Genomic DNA, 20,814 nt, shown 5'->3' with positions numbered 1-20,814 from the left:
ACTGGAGTGACAACATTTATGAATAGGATAGGTGGTTGAAAGAAGGATATTGAAACAGTGTGGACACATGGGCCTACTGCTCGTGTGAAGCATAGACACGTACATAGACTGGTTGGGCCGAACAGTCTTCTTCTGTGTTATAATTTCTATGAAATACTGTACAGCGCACATCTTGTAGAAATTCAGCATCACTACTTAATCTCCTTCTTTGTTTTACTGCCTTTGAACAATTTGCAGGTTTCCTGCATTAATGCTCTTCATGTAGACATTGTACATCAGATGTCCTTTAGGGAAGGAAACCTGCTGCACTTACCTGGCCTGATCCACATGTGAGTCAAGTCCCACACCAACGCGATTAACTCTTAATGGCCCTCTGAAATGGCCTAGCAAGCTACAAAATTGTATCAAACCCTTCACTTTTCAGTCTGAAGGCTGCTCGTGTCCATCCCTGTACCGATAACAGCATTCCAGAAGTATTTACACAGGGTCGATGGAACACAAATAATTTTTTTATATGACAACAAAATAAGAAATGTGGACAGTGAACATGAATGTACATCATTTACCAAGTATTATTCCAAAATATTAAGTAGGTTTTGCATTAAAGTGAGAGTCACTGTCAGAAACTCATTTACGAGCAATAACATTATTAGATCCCCTTTCAAAAGTAAGCTGTGAAAAGTAATGATTAACTTTAAAGCTATTTTGGGTAATTAACTTTGCTTCTTTTTGTTACACTGAAGAACGCATTACTAAGTCAGTGAAGTAAAAGCTCCACTTGAGTTAGATAAGGATTTGGTTTGTCTAATTCTGGTCTCAACATCTGGTTGATTGAGTCTGTAAAGAGAGAGGGCAAAGGATTGAGCAAAGATGAGAACTAAGTTTTGATCTTGAGGTACAAGGGTAGACTTAGAGTTTAGGCTCGGGAGTGGGATATGATTGAGTGTCTTAAAATTATGAAAGGTTTGGCTGTTGCAGATTTGAATAAGATATCCCAAATGAAGAGTGATAGGACTAGAGAGCATAGATAAGAAAAAAGTGCAATTAGATGGCTGTACAACAGATTACTGGCAGATGTGCTTTAAAGGGGACCTTATAATTTCCAGAGTGAAGAGGACATTGCAGTTGACACTGCTGTATCAGGAATGTGAGATTTGGTTCAGGTTACCTAGAAATGCAACATCTGTAACCGTAATCTTCTGGAGCTTGCTTGATGCTTAAGGGTGTCAGGAGTGAATCTCCCAGAATTTTCCCCTGAAATTGGTTACAGTGTTTTTTTACCCTCTGTCTTCCTTTGCTTCCCCTAGACATTTGATAATTAATGTTTAGTGATGCATAAGTTCTGGTGAGTAGAGCGTGCAGTGGTGGGTCTGACAGTCTTCCTGTCCTTCTCATCCCTGTGTATCTCGATGACATCTTCAGATTAATTGCTTTGGAGAAATGATGGAAACAAATAACACAAGGGAGGTGAATCAACATAAATCATTGAAACGATAAGATCACTAAGGGACATTGGTTTAACTATTGTACTTCCATTGACATTGATCTCTCACACGTTCCACGGAGCCCTGGTAACTCCTGGTACCCTGATCAAGTCATTAACATTCACCATTTCAATAAAAATATTCAAAAAACATTAAAACTTAAAATTGCAAGTCCATGACCGGAAAGACATTTGCATGGTAACCGACAGTGTTGGAACAAGGGACAAAGGGCTATGCCCTGACTCATTAACCCAACAATGGACTTTTGATTACCAGACATTGAAGGTGGGGGGGAGCTAGAATTCCAGAAACTCCTAAGGTACAATCCACAAAACCCGCAAGAGAGACTGTTCCAAATAGGAGCTAGTCACTTGACTAACCTGCTGGGCAATATGGAAGTTTTTTTAGAATTTGAACTCCCAACAAAGGATTTGAAATGAGAACGCCGTGTGCTCCTGGAACTGAAGCAATAATTACAGCCTCTCCTATCTGCCTGTTCCATCCCCTTCCCACAGAACTGAATCTTGTGAAAACACGTGAACCAAAGAGAGAAAAGTCTCCTACATTAACAAGCTTTAAAAGGAACACTGACCCCTGACGAAAAGCAAGACTACCTACAATCAAGTGAGCTAGAAGCACTGTAAACAAGAAACTCTTCTGAAATTGCCTCAAACTGCTCTCTACTATATTTTCCTCTTCTCTTTTCTGTCCCTATCTGCATGTGTATATCGTGTGTGTATGCTAGCATGGGTGCATCGTATATCCATAGTTGTGAACTATATTAGAGTTAAGTTTAAGGTTTAATAATTTTCATTTTTCTTCTTTAAACCTGAGAAAACCTGGTGTGCTCATTTCTTTGCTTTATAATTAGAAACTGTGAACAAGGGTTCACAAAAAGGGGAGCTCAAAACACAGTGCGTTGAAAATTAAACCCTGTTACATTAAGACAGGTAAAGACTGCAAAAGACCCCTAGACACATTTCTCACCTGGTCGTAACAATAGTGACACACACATTTTAAAAGAGGACTCAATAGTCTGATTCGTTGTTTAATTAACAAAGTAACATTCAACAATTGTTATTTCAGTAAACAAAGCCCTTTCCATTGTCTGCTCCATTTGTGTCACACTTTGGGTACAGTTCACAGCCTGTAATAGAAGAGAGAAGAACATGAGCAATTAGACTGAAGTAGGCCAGCCTATTTCTGATCCAAGCTTCTAGTTCTAACTTATTACAACCCTACATTTTCCTTCCTGTTGTACAAACCCTTACTTCAGCAACACCCACTTGGATCTAATACTGGAGCCCGTGAGGGAGAAGAGGGAAGTCATCATCCCAGAGGGTGGCAGGAGGAGGCCACCTCATCGTCCAGCAGGGTCACCTCTCTGTTCAGTGTGTCACAAAAGTACTTCTAATTTTTGTTAAATTTTGAGGACTTGTGTTTTAAAACTGAAAAGGATTCCAGGTATATTTAACATAAAGGAACAACTGACTATGGCCTCACTTCCCCATCCAATTTCATGGCACTCTCCAATGTAACATTTAACTCTTCCAGCTACAACAATATCCACACTGAGCAGGGAAGCTCTCCAGTTGAAGAGCTTGCATTTGCACATGTGCAAGTACTGCGCCACCTAATGGTTGCATTGTCAGCAAACGCAGCCTATTTAAAATTGGGGGTTAAATTGGATAGTCCCTAAAAATGTGCAAGGGATTGTGATGTGCAGCAAGCGCTACTTGTGCTGTTCATTGGCTGCACGTATCAGCAGGGAGCCTTACATGGTTACGAACTTGCACTACTTAAAGTTGGCCTGTTACTCTTAAAGGGAAGGTGCACTGTGGCTGCAGCAGGTACTTGGAATCATTCTGCAGCTGAATCTGACCTTAAGAAAAGTGAAGAATGGCTGACGATTGAGAGACAGCAGGCAGCCAGGTTTTCAGACCCTGCAATGAGGTCTTGGTGCAGGAGATGGAAAGGAGGAAAGAAGTTCTGTATCCTTGGGGGTGGGGGGGGGGGGGGGGGCTGATGTGCAGTCGACCCTCCAGACACCCATTGAAAAGGCAGTGGGAACAAATAGCCGTGGAGGTTAATGCCAGGAATATAGCCCCAAGGTCCCAGATGCAGTGTTGGAAGAAGTTTAATGTCCTCACACGATTTGTTAGCATCAGTAAATGCATCTTCAAATGCCATAACCTACCAACTGAACCAGTACACTCAGTCACTGCTCAATTCACCCCACCCCCGTCATCTAACTACCTACAATCTCTATCAATCAGGACTCATATCTAACATTCACATGCTTTACCTCACCCACACATATTTAGCACTGTTACAAGCCTCACGCCAGTATTCCACAGCTTGCCCACAATGCCAGCTATTCAATCATGAAAGCCATAAAACACAAACAGATTGCATGACACTCAGCGACAGACTTTCCTCTCTCTTGCAGGAAAAGGTGGAATGCAACCAGAGGCAGCAGAAACTAATTGGAGGGGAACAAGCATGCCTGCATGTCCTTACCCCCAAAGAGATGTTGCTGGCCATTATGGAAAGGGGCGTTGCTAAGGCTGTGGCCACTGGCAGGGGTTAATCCATTGAAGATGACGGTATCCTCATACCGAATCCTCCTTTTCCTTCACTTCCCCTTTATCCCTAACTCACTTCTGACTTTCAAGCTGCAAATGGCATAAGCATGCACTTCTTACTTTCTCCTGTCCTGCTACCACAATAACAACCCTCATGCCTTTTTCATTGAAGATACCCAAGAACTGCAATCTGCCCCAGACAGTGGTGGGAGAGTGGGAAGACAGCGAAGATGAAGACATACTATCACTCAATTTCACAGCTGCAGGTACCAGATGAGAACTTCGATCAGTCAGGCTACAGAAGGTTGATGGATGTACACACCGAAATGCTTGCTGTACTTGAAAGCCCACCAGAAAGCCTATGCATAGGGCTTTGCGTAGAGCTTGGAGCCCATACTTTCCAACATAGAATAAGATGGCCAGCTCCATCAACACACCCGCAGAGCCAAACATGATGCAGCATCCAATGGCTGATTTCTCAGCTTCCATTGCAGCACAAGCAGCATCCACCCACTGTCTGAGGGCTGCAATGAAATCTCAGCTTGTTGTCATGGAAGCCCAGACTGCTGCCATCATGGTTCTGGATACCAGTGTGCAAAGGGATTCCCAGGTCATCACAGCACTTCTTCAATCTGTTCTCCAACGGAGCTATTCCTTAAAGACCTCTGCGGATATGGTCTCCTGATGAAATCCTTTCCCCACCTTCCTCTTCTAGCAACTTGTCCTGCTCTGCATGACCTCTGTTCCTTCTCCCACTCATGTTTCACTTCAGCAGCAACTGGACCACTCCTTGTAGACTAGTGAAACTTTTAACAAGTATTGAAAAGTGCCCAAAATGCACAGAATTGCAGAAACAGCCAGAATAAATAATGCACCAACTAACCTGTAAGTAGTTGATAATCCCCTTAAATAGTGCTGGCAGTGGAACCTTCCTGCCGTTGAACATGTGTCCAACTATAGGAGGTTAAGAGAGGGTGTAAGCTGGAGCGTGGAACTCCAAAATGGCACTACTGACGTTAAGTTAGCATTGTACGCTGATTGATGTCATGATCTGCCTGCTCTGCATACTTCAAGTGGACGTGTTCGCTAACCCATATAGCACTATAGCGGCCAGTGCACTTCACAGAAGTGTGCCATGGATGGCATTTTGAAAACTTGAGCAACCTTGTAGTGCCCAAAAAATGAGTGCTAACACGCCCAATTTCACCCCCAGTAACTGCGAGTAGACAAGCCTATGAGTCTGTTGCCATAATTCTAGACCCTTGACAAATGTTGCAGCTTGAGGTTTGGGCTGTTCCGTAGGTGGTTGTGGTGGAACCTGCAGAATTTACCAGCATGTTCAGGATCTACTCTTCTCTGTGTTGAGATGGGGTTGGGTTAATTTGAGTGCCTGCGGCAAAGCAGTCATTCTGCCACAGCCATACACCTTCCTTTTCCCAAATTGAGGTGTACTGTGGTGGTTTCGATGGAAAAGATTCAAACGCTCGGAAATCCCTCTGATTTTCCTGACTTCATATTCTTATATATGCAGTGTAACCAAATGATTGAAGGATAGCTACCTCTCTGATTGCTGTTCTTCTATTGTAACTAAATCATCCTTTCAAAGGAGACTGATCCTTCTGCATTGCTTTCTGCTCCAAATTGTAGCTCATGACCAGATGAGACACTGGATTCCATCTCAATTCCCTCCTTGGGAGTGAAATTTAAACGAAGCTCCTGTGGGATGGGATAGGAACACAAAAAAAATGATTGAGTTAAAGGAAAAATTTGAAATAATACTACTTTTTCATTTGCTCACAGAATGTAATACTTATTGCCCATGCCTAGTTAACGTGAGAAAGACATTCTCCTAGTTATTGTCTCCACAGCCTTGCGAACTCACTTTAGAGGACAGTGAGGGGTAGATCTTCATCTTCACCACCTTTATAGAAGATTGCCCCCTCTAGAACCTGTCTGATTTTCCTTCCATGGAAATCTATGGAATGAAAATTGTGAAGATTCCACGAAGGGCAGGCTATCTGTCCCACCTGATTACTTCTCAGGTGGTGAAAATTAACATTTGCCTCGATTTTAAAATTCTCATCCTTGTTTTAAATCCCTTCATGGCCTCATGCCCCCCACCCCACCCTTTACAACCTGGTTCAGATCCAAGCCACTACACTACTGTGCTCACATTTTGCAAATATGAATAGAAAAATACACCTCAAATGTTAAGATTTTAAGTGGAATAGAGGAGCAAAGATATGTAGGTCATTAAAAGGTGCCAGTGCAAGTTGATAAGGCCATAAAAAGATCAATGGAATCCCTAATTTTGTATCTGCTGCCCAGTTTCAGCCTAATAGCCTGAACATGAAACAAAGTAAAGTGGTATTATGGTATTGCAATTTGACGCCATCAAGCACAAGTAGTGCTGACCAAATAGGACCTGACACTGGCAAAAGTATTATATATGCATGAGCTGTATGGCACGAACATTGGAGACATATGCCAATTATACAGCTGCGTGATCTGTTTCAAATGCCAGAGAAATGCATCATGCATCTCCATACTATGTCAGTTTATTCTATTCCTTAAATAATCCTTCCATCAAATAACAAGAACTTGCATTTTTTTTATTCATTCATGGTGTCACTGGCTAGGACAGCATTTATTGTCCATCCCTAATTGCCATTGAGAAGGTGGCGGTGAGCTGCCTTCTTGAACTGCTGCAGTCCTTGGGGTGTAGGTACACCCACAGTGCTGTTAGGAAGGGAGTTCCAGGATTTTGACCCATAGTAACATAGTAAAGCACATTTAACGTAGTAAAACATCCTAAGGCACATCAGGGGAGCGTTATCAGACACAATTTGACACAAATTAGCACGGGTAGCCAAAAGCACGGAGAAAGAGGTAGGTTTTAAGAAGCATCTTAAAGGAGGAAATGTTTAGGGAGAGAATTCCAGAGCTTAGGGCCTAAATGGCTGAAGGCATGGCTACCATGGAGGAGTGAAAAAATTGCGTATGCACAAGATTCCAGAATGCAGAGTTCTCGAAGAACTCGAAGAATGAATGTAGGGCTGAAAGAGGTTACAGAGATAGGAAGTGACTATCTACTACAATAGGCAAACCATTCACCCAGTCTACACCATGCATGTACAAAGGTTGATCATTTCTCCATTTCAGATGCTGTGATCATCTACAGCATTAGTGATTATCAAGACTAATTAAGCAGATACAACTCTGATGTAGCTTGTACCCCACGCCCAATGCTGCATCTGTTTCCTCCAAGATGCTGCTCATAGCAGCAAACAAATTAGCCAGGCAGCAGGCAATGTTCAGCACCTCTTAACAGGGGAAATGCACTTGCATTTCTAAATACTTTTCAAATCTTCAGGAGGTCCCAACATGTATCACAGCCATTTAATGACTGAAATAACTTGCATTTAAATAGCACCTTTTATGACTTCACGACATCCCAGAGCACTTTACAGCCAATTACGTGCATTTTGAACCGTTGTCGATTTTGGAAACGCAGCAGCCAATTTGCACACAGCAAGATCCCACAAACAGTAGTTTGATAATGACCAGAAAATCTGTTTTTGTGCTGTTGATTGAGGGATAGATATTGGCCAGGTCACTGGGAATAACTCCCCCCGCTCTTCAAAGTACAGCCATGGGATCTTTTATGTCCACTTGAGATGGCAAACGGGATCTCGGCTTAAAGTCTCATCTGAAACACGGCACCTCTGACAGTGCAGTATTCCCTCAGTACTGCACTGGGAATGTCAGCTTAGATCATATGCTCAAGTCTCTGGAGTGGGACTTGAACCCCCAACCTTCTGACTCAGAGGTAATAGTGCTGCCTACTGAGCCATGGCTGACACTGTACTGATAGTGTGCTGAGGTCCCCCTTCATCGGGTCTGTGTGGCATAGGAGTATTTTGTCATGCAGGGCTGAATAACTTTCTATTGCTATTGCGAACTTACCAACTTCAGCTCTTGAGCAATGTACTTCAGTTTGTTTTTTGTCTCCTCACTGATCTCAATCTGTGACTGGATCACCCACTTTCCAGCACAGAATCGAACTGGCACGGAGAAGATGAGGCCTGATGGAATATCGAAATCACCTGGAGCATGGGATCAAAAGATAATGCATCTCATTAAATATTTCAGTGCCTGCCTTGTAACAACTGACATGGCGGAGTCACACAAAATTCCAGTAATCTGGGAGAGGGTATTAATTTCCTCTCATAGTGCATTGTTTAACACATTTGTGTAAGAAAGACTTGCATTTATACAGTACCTTTCACAACCTCAGGACATCTTGAAGCGCATAACAGCCAATGAAATACTTTTTAAAATCTAGTCACCACTGTAGGAATGTAGGAAACAGGGAAGCCAATTTGTGCACAGCAAGGTCCCACAAACAGCAATGCGGTAATGATCAGATAATCGGTTTTAGTGGTGTTAGTTGAGGGATAAATATTGACTCGGGCACTGGGAAGAACTCCCCTGCTCTTCTTCAAAATAGTACCATGGGACCTTTTATCTCCACCTGAGAGGGCAGACGAGGCCTCAGTTTAATGTCTCATCCAAAGAATGGATTCTTGTGCAGTAAAATTGTGCACAAAGCGGATCTAATGCAAACATTTTAAACAGTGCACTACCAGGTGAAATTAAACACCCAGACTGGAGAGCTTAGATTTCCAGTTAAGTATTCATAAATATAAAAAGACCGTTAATCCCACTGCAAATTTTAGAACTAATAGCATCTCACTGTATATGTTGTGCCAGTACTGCATGCAATATTGCTCACAATTGCATCCTATGTGGACTTGCATTTTCATCCTTTCCCCCCACTTTGATTTACATTAATGCACTCTTTTACTCCTTTCGACCTTGGCATCCTGCTCTGTTGGTCTCAGTTTTTCACTTTGTTTGTGCAACGAAAATGAATCTGCATACAATTAGGCATAGGGCCTGCCCCATATGGTCTCCACATCCACAGACAATATCAAATGGCAGCATATGTAGGTCCAATGCATTACCCCACAGAGTGGCTGGACACAGGTGGTGCCCATACGTTGATCAGGTGCCATACTTTGCCCATATGTTGAGATCCTGCTCTCAATCATGTCATGGGGAAGCACCAGCATTACCCTACCAGACTAAAGTTGCAGGGGAGGGTGGACGTGAGAGTTGGAATTGAGAAGGAAGTTATGAAGGTATAAAGTAAAGGCCAGGCACTTCACCACAGGAAGCAAGCAAAAAAAAAATCACAGTTACTCCATTTTGCTTTTGTGCCTCTGCTGCCACTAAGTTCTGCAACTGAGACACTGCAGCAAGAAAGTAATACACATGAATTTCAGGAATAATTTTATAAATGGAAGCTTTACCCAGGAACAGCACAGATTTGAACTTCAGGCAGTGGTCAGAAAACTATGGGCAGTGTACGTCTGGACTTCCGATTCATTCTGAGAGCAGGTGATATCCCCTGTTGCTATTGCAGACTCATATGATTGACCCTAATATCACACAGAATTTACAGCGCAAAAACAGGCCATTCAACCCAACTGGTCTGTGCCAGTGTTAATGCTCCACTTGAGCTTACTTCCACCTCTCTTCATCTAACCCCATCAGCATTTCCTTCTCCTTCATGAAGTTATCACACATCCCCTTTAATGCATTTATGTTATTCGCCTCAACCACTCCATGTGGTAGCAAGTTCCACATTTTAACCACTATCTGGAAAGATGTTACATTATATATTATATAATATTTTGGATATAATGAAATTCAAGCTGCTGATTTTAATTTTGTTTGTGTTTACCATGAGTCAGTAACATGCTGGTAATTGTGGCCTTGGGAACAACAGATAGGGAAAATTTTATCATAAGGCGGTCTGTTTGAGGCTTGGTCTTTTCATCTAATTCTACTAAAATGCCAACTATTGCTGGTTGATAGAAGTGGCTCAGCACTCCGGATGTATGGTTGGTAAGTGCGCTGCCAGCTAGTGGCCTAGCTCCGACAGGTGCAATTCTTAATCTTGGCTTCATTTTCTAGCATCTTTAAGGGGTGTTACATTGACCTCATGTCTCCTGCATTAGACGGCAGAAAAATCAACCAGATCTCCTACTCCTTCCTGTAACTCCTGCTGGAAAGTCTGCACGTTAAAGTGAGGATGGTACTGAGCTAAACTGTGATGTCTTCCACAAAAACCTGGGCTTGTAGTGATAAATGGCCACTTCAATAAGTGACTCCTTGCCTATGGATCCGTACCACTCCCTGCACCAGTCAGTCACTGCAGAAAAGATGGGAGAAAATTGAAGAAAGAAAAGACATTGCTAAGAAAAGGAGATGGCTCACCTTGACTGATGACTCCAAGAGATATAATCTCCCCCGGTGGCGAGTCAAAGTACCAGCAATGCAAGATTTTGTGTATTGCAGCGGCAGTGGAAATACCCAGATGGCTTTTCAATGCTGCTTGAATTTTTGGTCGGTGAGAACGTACTTCTTCCTGGAACTCTTCCTCTACCCAATTCCTGTGGACAAGAAATTGAGGCAAACATACTGAATGACACGCAATACCTAGTGTGAAGCTATGTTACTTCTTGGTAATTATTTCTAACAAGTGAGGCTGACTGGATAACGTACAAGTAACAACTTGCACTTATATAGCATCTTTAATGTGACAAATGGCCCAAAGTGCTTCGCATGGGGGAGGCATGGCAGACACCACTCAGAGAGAATGGGGTATTTACTAAATCATAGAATACAAAAGCAGGGATGTAATGCTGGAATTGTATAAAACGCTGGTTAGGCCACAGCTGGATTACTGCATACAGTTCTGGTCACCACATTACAGAAAGAACATAATTGCTCTGTAGAGAGTACAGAGGAGATTTACGAGAATGTTGCCAGGACTTGAAAGTTGCAGCTATGAGGAAAGATTGGATCAGCTGGGGTTGTTTTCCTTAGAACAGGCTGACGGGTGACTTAATTGAGGCGTACAAAATTATGAGGGGCCGAGATAGAGCAGACAGGAAGGACCTGTTTCCTCTGGTGGAGAGGTCAGTTACCAGGAGGCACAGATTTAAGCTGATTGGTAGAAGGATTAGAGGGGACATGAGGGAAAACTTTTTCTCCTAGAGGGTGGTGGGTGTCTTTAATTCACTGCCTGGATTGGTGGTGAAAGCAGAAACACTCGACTCATTTAAAAGGTACATGGACATGCACCTCAAGTGCTGTAACCTGCAAGGTGACGGACCAGGTGCTGGAATGTGGGATTAGATTAGGGAGCTAGTTTTTTTTAGCCGGCGCAGACACAATGGGCTGAATGGCCTCCTTCCGTGCCGTAACTTTTCTATGGTTCTATTGAATCATACAGCATATCAAGTGCATTCCAGATCATAACAACTCGCTGCATACAATAAATTCTCCTCATCACCACCACTGACCACCCACCGCTGCCCCCCACCCCCCACCTCTGATTATCAACCTGCCTGCCAGTGGAAGTAATCTCTCCCTATTTACTTTGTCAAAATTCTACATAAATTTGAACATCTCAATTAAATCTCCCCTTATCGTTCTATGGTCTGAGGAGAACAATCCCACTTTCTATAGTCTCTCCACTTACGTCCCTCATCCTAAACCTAAGACTGGAAAGATATATTTTGAGGAGGCCTTTGTTGGGTGGAAAAGGGCTATGGAGGCAATTTCTAAGTTAGGGATGAGACTGCTGAAGATCCTTGCTGGTTGTAAAGTGGAGGGATTCAGAATCCACAGAGGGTAAGAATTGGGAGTCAGATTTGTAGATGGTTTCAGAAACCATGGGTGGATTGGTAGAATGGAAAGGTGGATTTCAAAATTAATGCACAGGTTGACAATGAGCCAATGGAGATCATCAAAGAGAAGGGTAACTTGAATTAAAGTCTATAGTTGACACGACATATTCAAGTTACAAGTATTGTGGCCTGGATTTTATCCGGGCGATGGGGGTCTCAAAAGCGCCTGCACGAGCCCCATGTCACCTCCTGTGGGGAAGGCCCACCAAATCAAGTACCTATTAGGTATTTAGGTGGACAGTGATCCTTCCCCAGGATCAAGGGCCTCTGTGGCGGTATTTCCGCCTGTTGGAAGCTGCCAGACAATCAGAGGCTGGCAGCTCTTTCACTGAGCAGCGCCACCGCAGGAGCAGTGACTGCTGGTGGTGCAGCACACATCCGAATCCCTGGACCCAGGCCACAGGTAAGTCAAGACAGGAGGGGTTTTGCGGGGTGGGAGTGGGAGTTGTATGGGCCGGATCAGACGCACTCTATCACAACCTCAGGTAAGTGACTCTAATGTTAATTTAATTTTTGGACTTTAAAGGTGGTTTTGTTACAGTTAATTTAAGCTTGTGCATGTAAGGAACAAAGTGAAAAACGGAAGGTAGGTTAACTGATGATCGGGTTGGGTTAGGTCGGGTGTGGGAAAAAATGGAAGGACTCGGGCCAGGTTGGGCTCGGGGTCGGATGGGTTCTGTCGTGCTCGGGTCGGGTCTCATTTGCAGACCCAAGCAGGCCTTTAGCTTCAATCCCTCCTGTGCTCTCACTTTGTTGATCCTGGCAAGTTTCAGACAGCTCTGGAAACCCATGTGCTTGCAGTTAAAGTCAGAATGCTGGATTAAATCTTCATTCAATTGCCACTTTACATATTATTATGGCTAACCCACCTGTCCCACAGGGTTTCCCACACACCTTAAAGCGTGCACCACTTAAAGTGAGGAAGGCAGCAGGATCATGTCAGGTTTCTGCCACGCCAGCACTTGTTGATGCTTTAATCCCCAGCACATACCGACACTCGTCCCTGCCCCCTTGGGGATTAGAATTACCCACCAACATTTCAAGTTGATGACCTTTCATCAGAATTGGAAGACTTTAGAGATGAACAACTTTAAGATAAGTATAAAGCCAGAGAATACAGGGACAGGAAAAGAACAGAGGAGAAGTTTTGAGATAGGGTGGAGGACAGCAGTAATTAAATAAAGGGATGATGGTGCAAAGTAAATGGAGCTGAAAATGGGACAAGAAACGAAACAAAAGAGTTGTAAATGGGAAAAGCAGAATAGTAGATAGATTGAGAGGGAAGCATGGAAAATCTGAGAAAACGAAGAGGGTTTCCGTGGCGCATGCACGTAACAGAATAGATTGGTCGATCCCCAAGAATAGGGACCACCCCACTGGCTGTGTACCAATGAGAGACCTTCACCCCAGCCCTCACCTCCTCCCAGTGGCTCTGGTGCTGGCATCCTCCATCATCAGCACCTACTGTCCAAGATAATGTGTGGTGGTTAAGATTGAAATTATTACATCTTTTTAATGTATTCTTTTCAGAAACATTGTTTGCCCAGTGATGTAATCCTAACTATGCAATTCTGAGCGTCAGAACTGCTGCAACAGCTGTTTCGTCTACTATCTAGCAGAGCAGCAGAAAAGGCTTCAGTGCAGTATAATGTCCAGACTAGCCCAACACCAAAAACCTTCTTCGTACGTATGGTGCAGCATCTCCAGTACAGGCCGTGAGAACTCGGCTGGTCCCCATATGGCGCTTTCGTATCGATGGACACGTGCTCTATGCAGATCAATATACATACTTCTACCGATGTTTCCCCACACAATCACATCTTTCACATCTATAGTGAGGGGGAAGAAAAGGGACAACACGTATAATACCATTAACAAGCTACTTGCTGAAAAGCACACATTAAACAATTGTTCTAATACAATAAAGAGGCAAATTTCAGATGCAACCTAAATAAGTCCTATCTTTGTGCAGTCTTCTAATGTTTAGAAGACAAGGATTTGCCAATCAGTCTATGATAACTAAAAAATTGCTGATACTCTAGTTCATCATTGTCTGTTTTAATAGGCCACTTAGAAGCATATCATGTAGCCCTGCGAACCACAAATAACCATTGATTTTTATAGTCCACTGCCCTTAGGAAGCACTCTGTGCCCTCAGCATAAGGGTCAGGATAAAAGGGCCTGGTCTCTGTCTCTTCAATACTGCTGCAGGATTTGCAGAACTTTCTGTGCATGGTGGGTGTGGTGCTTGGCCTAATAGATCTATTGAAGTGAGCAGGTGGGACCATTCCTGACCTTCCAACTCATTTTCCCTAGAGCCTGGGAACCCAGAAAAGATGACCCAGACCTGTTCAAAGCCCTGGCAGACTGGGGGACTGGGGCAAGCAGACGAAGCAATAGGTGGGCAGGTGCATCACACTTCAGTTGCATTTCTCCTGTTTAGTGCTTGGGTGGAGAAAATCAACCCGAGGAAGTTAATGTTCCTATTAAGTTGCTTACATCTCAAACTATGCTCGTAACAGACCTTCAGTTGTCTACCATGACTCAGTCAATTGCACTCTTACCTCTCAATCAGAAGGTGGTGGGTTCAAGTTCCATTCCAGACACGAACACAAAATCCAGGCTGACACTCCAGTGCAGTACTAATGGAATGCTGCACTGTCGGAGGTGCCGTTTTTTGGGTGAGACGTTAAACCGAGGCCTTGTCTGTCCACTCAGGTGGATGAAAAGGATTCCAAGGCACTATTTGAAGAAGAGCAGGGGAGTTCTCCTCACTGGCCTGACCAATATTTATCCCTCAACCAACATCATTCAAATGGATTTTCAGGTCATTTACCTCATTGCTGTTTGTGGGAGCTGACTATGCGCAAATTGGCAGCCGCGTTTTCGACATTACAACAGTGACTACACTTTAACAATTCTTCATTGGCTGTAGAATGCTTTGGGGTGTCATGAAAGGCACTATATACAGGCAAGTCTTTGTTTCTTTATCGGATTTAAGGTTTATCTGCCAATAGACAACATTACTAACAGCAGATCTTTCCAAATCTCAAGCCCTTGAAATTCCAACAAGAAAAACGTGAAAAAATAAAAACAGAAATAGAACTGATGTGCCCTTTTGAGCTGCAAATGACTCATGGACTGCAGTTTGAATACCCCTGCCCTAGCAGATCTGTCATCTTGTATTGACGGCACCTTCCTCAACAGCCACTGGTGCACAGAAACAAACCTAAAATTTAATAAAACCATCATATACAATCAGAATCAAAAAATAATGATACCATGGATAAGCTTGAGGCTGTTACTTAATCTTGGGCTCAAATGAAGGTTATAAATACCTTGAATTTCAGTCTCATGTCATCTGAACTCTTTAATTAAATTAATTCCCTCCAACTCACTATTGAGTTCCATTTGAATCCTTTGATTAGATTCCAACCTGCGACCCACTCCCAGGATCAATTACTTTATATATAAATCATCTGAACCCCTTGATTAGATTCCAGCCTATTACTGACTTCTGGGTGTCAGTTATTAGACAGATGAACAATCTGAATCCCTTGATTGATTCCAGCCTGTAACTCACTCCCAGATATCTATTATTCTACATATAAACCATCTGAACCTCTTGATTAGATTCCAGTTTGTAATGTATTCCTAGGCATCCATTATATTCTACTATAAACAATTTTACTGGTTAAAATATTATTTACCAACAGTATGATTTAGAATTACAAATGCACAAGCTTCCACTGGTCCAGCTGCCATTTGCTATCACACAATCTCCTTCAGCAGAAGATGATGCAATGGCCTGAACCATTAATTTCCTTCTGCTGTGTGTCGTGTTTGAAAACATTGTAAAATATGATTGGGATACCTTCTGCCTTAACCAATCCATACTAGTGAACATTCTGTTCTTGAGTCAAAAATTTTTTCAAATACATGGCAATCAGATCAAAGCATGCTTGACCATCCAACTTATGTCATCTGCATCATTAAAACTAGGAACTATATACCCTAAATCAATTCTGATTTTAAAAAATCCTCCAGTTCAAGCATCTATATAGAGAACAAGAGATTTTGGATGGAGCTTGCTTAAACAGGGAACAATGGAGCTGTGACAGTGTGTTCCATGCATGATAATAGTTAGGTCTATCTTACAGATGATAATAGAGGACTTGGGTGTGTTATATTGTGGATATGAGAGAACTTGGAGTGTGTTATAGCAAGGCTAATAGAGGGTTCTGATTGTGTTTTATTCAGGATAATAACAGACTGAGCAAATGCTATGTACAGTATACAACAGACATTATCTCCACACCTTCATTCTGACACCATGATGGCCTGCAAGCAGTCCACTTCTTCCTTGAACAGAGGCCCAACCAATCCCCATCCATCACCATCCTCCTCCGTGTGGCTGAACTTGTTCGTATATTGTATAACTTCTCCTTTGACTCCACTCACTTACACCAAACAAAAGGTGTCATTATAATGAGAATCTGTATGGCTCCTAGCTATGCCTTGTGGGATATGTGGAACATTCTTTGCCCCTCCCTCAACAATTTTTCTCATACATTGCTTCCTTCTTTTGCCTGAACTGGAAAATGTCATCCACTTTGCTTCCAATTTCCGCCCCTCCCTTACCTTCATATGGTCCACCTGACCTTTCTTTTTCTCAACTTTTCCATCTCCATTTCTGGGGACAGTCTATCAACCAATGTCTACAATAAACCCACCGACTCCTACAGATACCTTGATTAAAGTTTGTTCCACCCCCACCACCACCTACCCACCCCCCTCCCCATAAAGGACTCTATTCCAGTTCCCAGTTTCTCCTTCTCCATCATATTTGTGTTAATGATGCCACCTTTATCATCATCACATCAGTGCTTCCAGTATGTCTGCCCTTTCCTCAACCAAGAATTCCCCTCCATTTTGGTTGACAAGGCCCTTGTCTTTCCCATTTCCTGCACTTCTGCTCTCACTCCTTCCCCTCCCTTAGTCTTCACCTTCCACCCCACCAGCCTCCATATTTACAGACCATTTCCACCATAGAATCATAGAAAGTTTAAGGCACAGAAAGAGGCCACTTGGCCCATCGTGTCTCTGCCAGCTGAAAAACGATCCACCTATTCTAATCCCACCTTCCAGCATTTGGTCCGTAGCCCTGCAGTTTATGGCACTTGAGGTGCATATCCAGACTCCTTTTGAATGAGTTAAGTGTTTCTGCCTCAACTACCCTTTCAGGCCCCCACCATCCTCTGGGTGAAAAAGGTTTTCCTCATCTCCCCTCTAATCTTTCTACCAATCACTTTAAATCTATGTCCCCCAGTCACTGACCTCTCTGCTAAGGTAAATAGGCCCGTCACCTCCACTCTATCCAGGCCCCTCAAAATTTTGTACATTTCAATCAGATCTCCCCTCAGCCTTCTCTGTTCCAAGGAGAACAACCCCAGCCTATCCAATCTTTTCTCATTGCTGCATTTTTCCAGTCCTGGCAACATCCTCGTAAATCTCCTCTGTACCCTCTCTAGTGCAATTGCACCCTTGCTGTAATGAGGTGACCAAAACTGCACACAGTACTCAAGTTGTGGCCTAATCAATGATTTACATAGTTCCAGCATATCCTCCCTGCTCTTATATTCTATACCTTGGCTAATAAAGAAAAGGATTCCATATGCCTTCTTAACCACCTTATCGACCTGTCCTGCTACCTTCAGGGATCTGTGGACACTCACTCCAAGGTCCCTCACTTCCCCTACACTTCTCAATATTTTCCCATTAATCGTGTATTCCTTTGCCTTGCTTGACCTCCCCAGATGCATCACCTCACACTTCAGCCGCTTCCCAACAGACTCGGGGTTTCACAGCGGGGTTTTAAAAAAAAAAGTCAGAACCTACTGTCAGCGGCTGTCACCTGTGAAACTGAGCGCAATAGTTTAAAAGTTGGACTGACAAAGGGAAATTTCTCATCTCCACTCACGGTGAGGATGAGGAATCGTCCTGGGACCCATGGGCCAAATGGAAATGTTTAGCACGCCGGATCCTGGTCCATGGGCCGTATGTTGCACAACCCTGATATAATGGATAATAGGGGATTGGGAGTGTGTTCTGCACAGGATAATAAATGGTTGGGAGAATGGTAAAGAAAAGGTTGGAAGAGTATTAAAAAGGATAATAGAGAATCAGGAGTTTGTTCTATAAAGGATAATAGGTAGTTGGGAAAACATTTTAAAAAGCATACTGGGGGGATAGAAGTGTGCTCTGTAAAACATAACAAAGATTTGGGAGTATTTCCTACGGGAAATAATATAAACTTGTCAATCTGTCTGCAAGGAATTATAGATTGAAACACTCTATAGGGAATTGAGGGAAAATAGAGTATTCTGTGGGAATTAGTAAAGGAGCGAGAGTGATATACACTGTATTGTACAGGGCAAAAGGTTGTGAGGTTTATATTAAGGATAACAAAGCTTTGAAAACATGTTAAATATAAGATAATAGAAGACTGAGTGTGTACTAAGTAGAAGATCATTCAAAATTGCAAGGATTATAAAAAGGATAATGAAGGGTTGGCAGAGTATTCTCTACAGGATAATAGAGGGTTGGGAAAATGTTACTTGCTGGATAATAAAGGATTGGGAGTATATTCTATAAAGGAGAATAGAAGTTTAGGGTTCAGCTTAAGAGGAAAAATATCAGAAGTTGGCAGTGTGTTCCATAGAGGATAGCAGAGGACGGGGAAATATAGAGAATAATAAAGAATTATTCGAGTTTTGTGTAGGGAATAGAGGGGTTAGGTTATTTGGAGGCTAACAGAGAGTTCGGAATGTGTCATATAAACAATATAAGTGGGTTTGGAATATGCATAACAGAAAATAATTAGTGGTGGAGAGGGATATATAAATAACAAAGGATTGGGAATGTTTTATATAAATAATAATAGAGGGTTAGAAGTGCATTCCTCTCTTCTCCACTCCTGCCTACACACTCCTCCTCATTTTTTCTCACCCCTCCAACTTCCCTCCCCTACTGCTTAAATATTGCACTTCAGTCTTGAGACCCTGGGCTGAATTTATTGTGGGAATGGTGGTGTGGGAGAGCTGGAGAATCACGTCGGAAGCATCCACCTGGAAATCCGAAGTTGTGACGTCTATTCTGGATTTAGTCAGCCACATGATGACCACTCAGAGTAAAAACAATAAAGACTCACCTCAATGCGTGCAGTCTGTCGCCCCCTTTCTATCTGTGTTCTATGCCACGCATTATGGCCCATGGGAGAGCCTATTCAAATGAGGCTGTGCTTACATGTACTAAGGGGAAAGGGTGACGTCAGCAGCTCACAACTAATGCATGATAAAATAATCACTTTTACACAATGAAGGTTAATTACAAGATCAAACGCACTTTACATGATGAAGCAAATGGAAATTTTTAAACATCCGTGTGATATTCACAAAGTGCAGTGATTGAAACTACAAAACTCAACCTGAGGAGTTACAAAAATGGGCTTTTTTTTAAAAATGAGGACAATGTGCTAAAATATGGCCGCTGAAGGTCCAAAGACCTTGCCTTTACATATTCAAACTGTCTGGCAAGGACAAAAGAATACATTCAAAGCTAAGAAGTGTCAATTACACCCATCCTGAAACCATTTTTGAATTGAATGGGTTCTCCTGAAACAAAGAAGGTGTGAAGTAGCCACATCCAGGGCCACTGTCGGTCACCACAGGGAGGAAAATCTCTGTCTCCCAACAGAAGCAAGAGGTGAGAGACTGTTAACTTTAAAGGTAGCTCTCTGGAGAGAGAGGGAGAGAGACCTAGGAAAAAGCATTACCGAAGCTTGACCAGCTGAGAGCTGGGAGAAAATCCAGCAAGTGAAAAAGGAAGGTGCCCTGCTGTGAATTCTACATTTTGAACTTGCGTAGCAGTGAATTGGAAGTGATTCCCTGTCCTCAAACTGAACTTTCAACCAACAGAGAAATCTACAAACACCTCAGGCCTGCAACTAAAGTGGACTTGACCTCCGCGAGAATGCAACAGGTTCACTGTGAACCCCGAAACCCTACCTCACTTCAAACCACTTACCCCTTTTCCTGTCTATCTGTCTCTTCTCGTGTGTGTGTGTGTGTGTGTGTGTGTGTGTCTGTGTGTACGTGCGAGTGAATGCATGAGTGGGTTTATTTGTGACAATTTCTGGATAAGGCATACTGCTCAATAAATAATTAATCTTCTGTTTTAAACCTACAAGAAAACCTGTCACTGTCTGCTTCTTTGTCAAATAAAACACAAAGGGGTTAAAACCCTAATAACAAAAACACTTGCTACGGTCAGGTGGAATTGAACAGTGAGAGCCACTCACACCCCTCACCACATGGCCGTAACACCCATGAAACCCTAAGTGTCTCTAGGTGGTTTTCTTTATACATTTACGCATGCTTCTACAAGGTGTGACCCCAGCGCTAGCAGCTGGGCTTGAGGCAGGCTGCTGATCAGGTTCCTCCTTGGCTCGTGATGACTTCAACGGCCATCCTCAGGTTGCCGGAGGCCTGGAGGGTCCCGGATGCCGAGGGTTTTCTGCACAGGTGCAGGACTCTCCTCAGTCGTTGTAGCTGCTGGAGCTGGGCTCACTGGCGGAAGGGCTGAGGAGCTGGTGTCCACACTCGGAGCGCCCTGAGCAGAGCCCCCAGCTGTGGAGGGCAGCCTCTCCTCCTCCCTTTCAAGGCTCTGTTGAACCTGCCTGCTCAACAGAGAAAGACAAGGAGGTAAAGAAAACTCCAGGTGCCTCATCGTTCTTTCGCCTTGCCACTGCTGCACTGAGCTCATGGCCAAGGCGATGGTGTGCAGGTCTGCATGCATTTGTGGGATCTGGCTCTCCATGAGGGTTGCCAACCTCTCGATGGAAGAAGCCATGTGCTCAGATGC

General features: G+C 43.2%; 1 protein-coding gene across 2 annotated transcripts in view; it reads right to left on the bottom strand.

Moving 5' to 3' along the window:
* Positions 1-2,516: 2,516 nt before the first annotated feature.
* Positions 2,517-20,814, bottom strand: part of mdh1b (malate dehydrogenase 1B, NAD (soluble)) — a 65,210-nt gene continuing 46,912 nt past the window's right edge. For both annotated transcript variants that reach the window (XM_068036075.1, XM_068036076.1), the window contains exons 6-10: positions 13,580-13,721; positions 10,415-10,590; positions 8,036-8,175; positions 5,629-5,785; positions 2,517-2,631 (exon numbers count right to left, since the gene is read on the bottom strand). In XM_068036075.1, the coding sequence (XP_067892176.1) occupies positions 5,657-5,785; positions 8,036-8,175; positions 10,415-10,590; positions 13,580-13,721 (587 nt within the window). In that variant the 3' untranslated portion in view covers positions 2,517-2,631; positions 5,629-5,656. The remainder of the gene's footprint in view (positions 2,632-5,628; positions 5,786-8,035; positions 8,176-10,414; positions 10,591-13,579; positions 13,722-20,814) is intronic.

This window comes from Heterodontus francisci, chromosome 7 (assembly GCF_036365525.1).
Source record: "Heterodontus francisci isolate sHetFra1 chromosome 7, sHetFra1.hap1, whole genome shotgun sequence".
Classification (NCBI taxonomy): domain Eukaryota; kingdom Metazoa; phylum Chordata; class Chondrichthyes; order Heterodontiformes; family Heterodontidae; genus Heterodontus; species Heterodontus francisci.
Note: the sequence above shows the minus strand (reverse complement) of the source record. Positions and strands in the feature narration are given on the sequence as shown.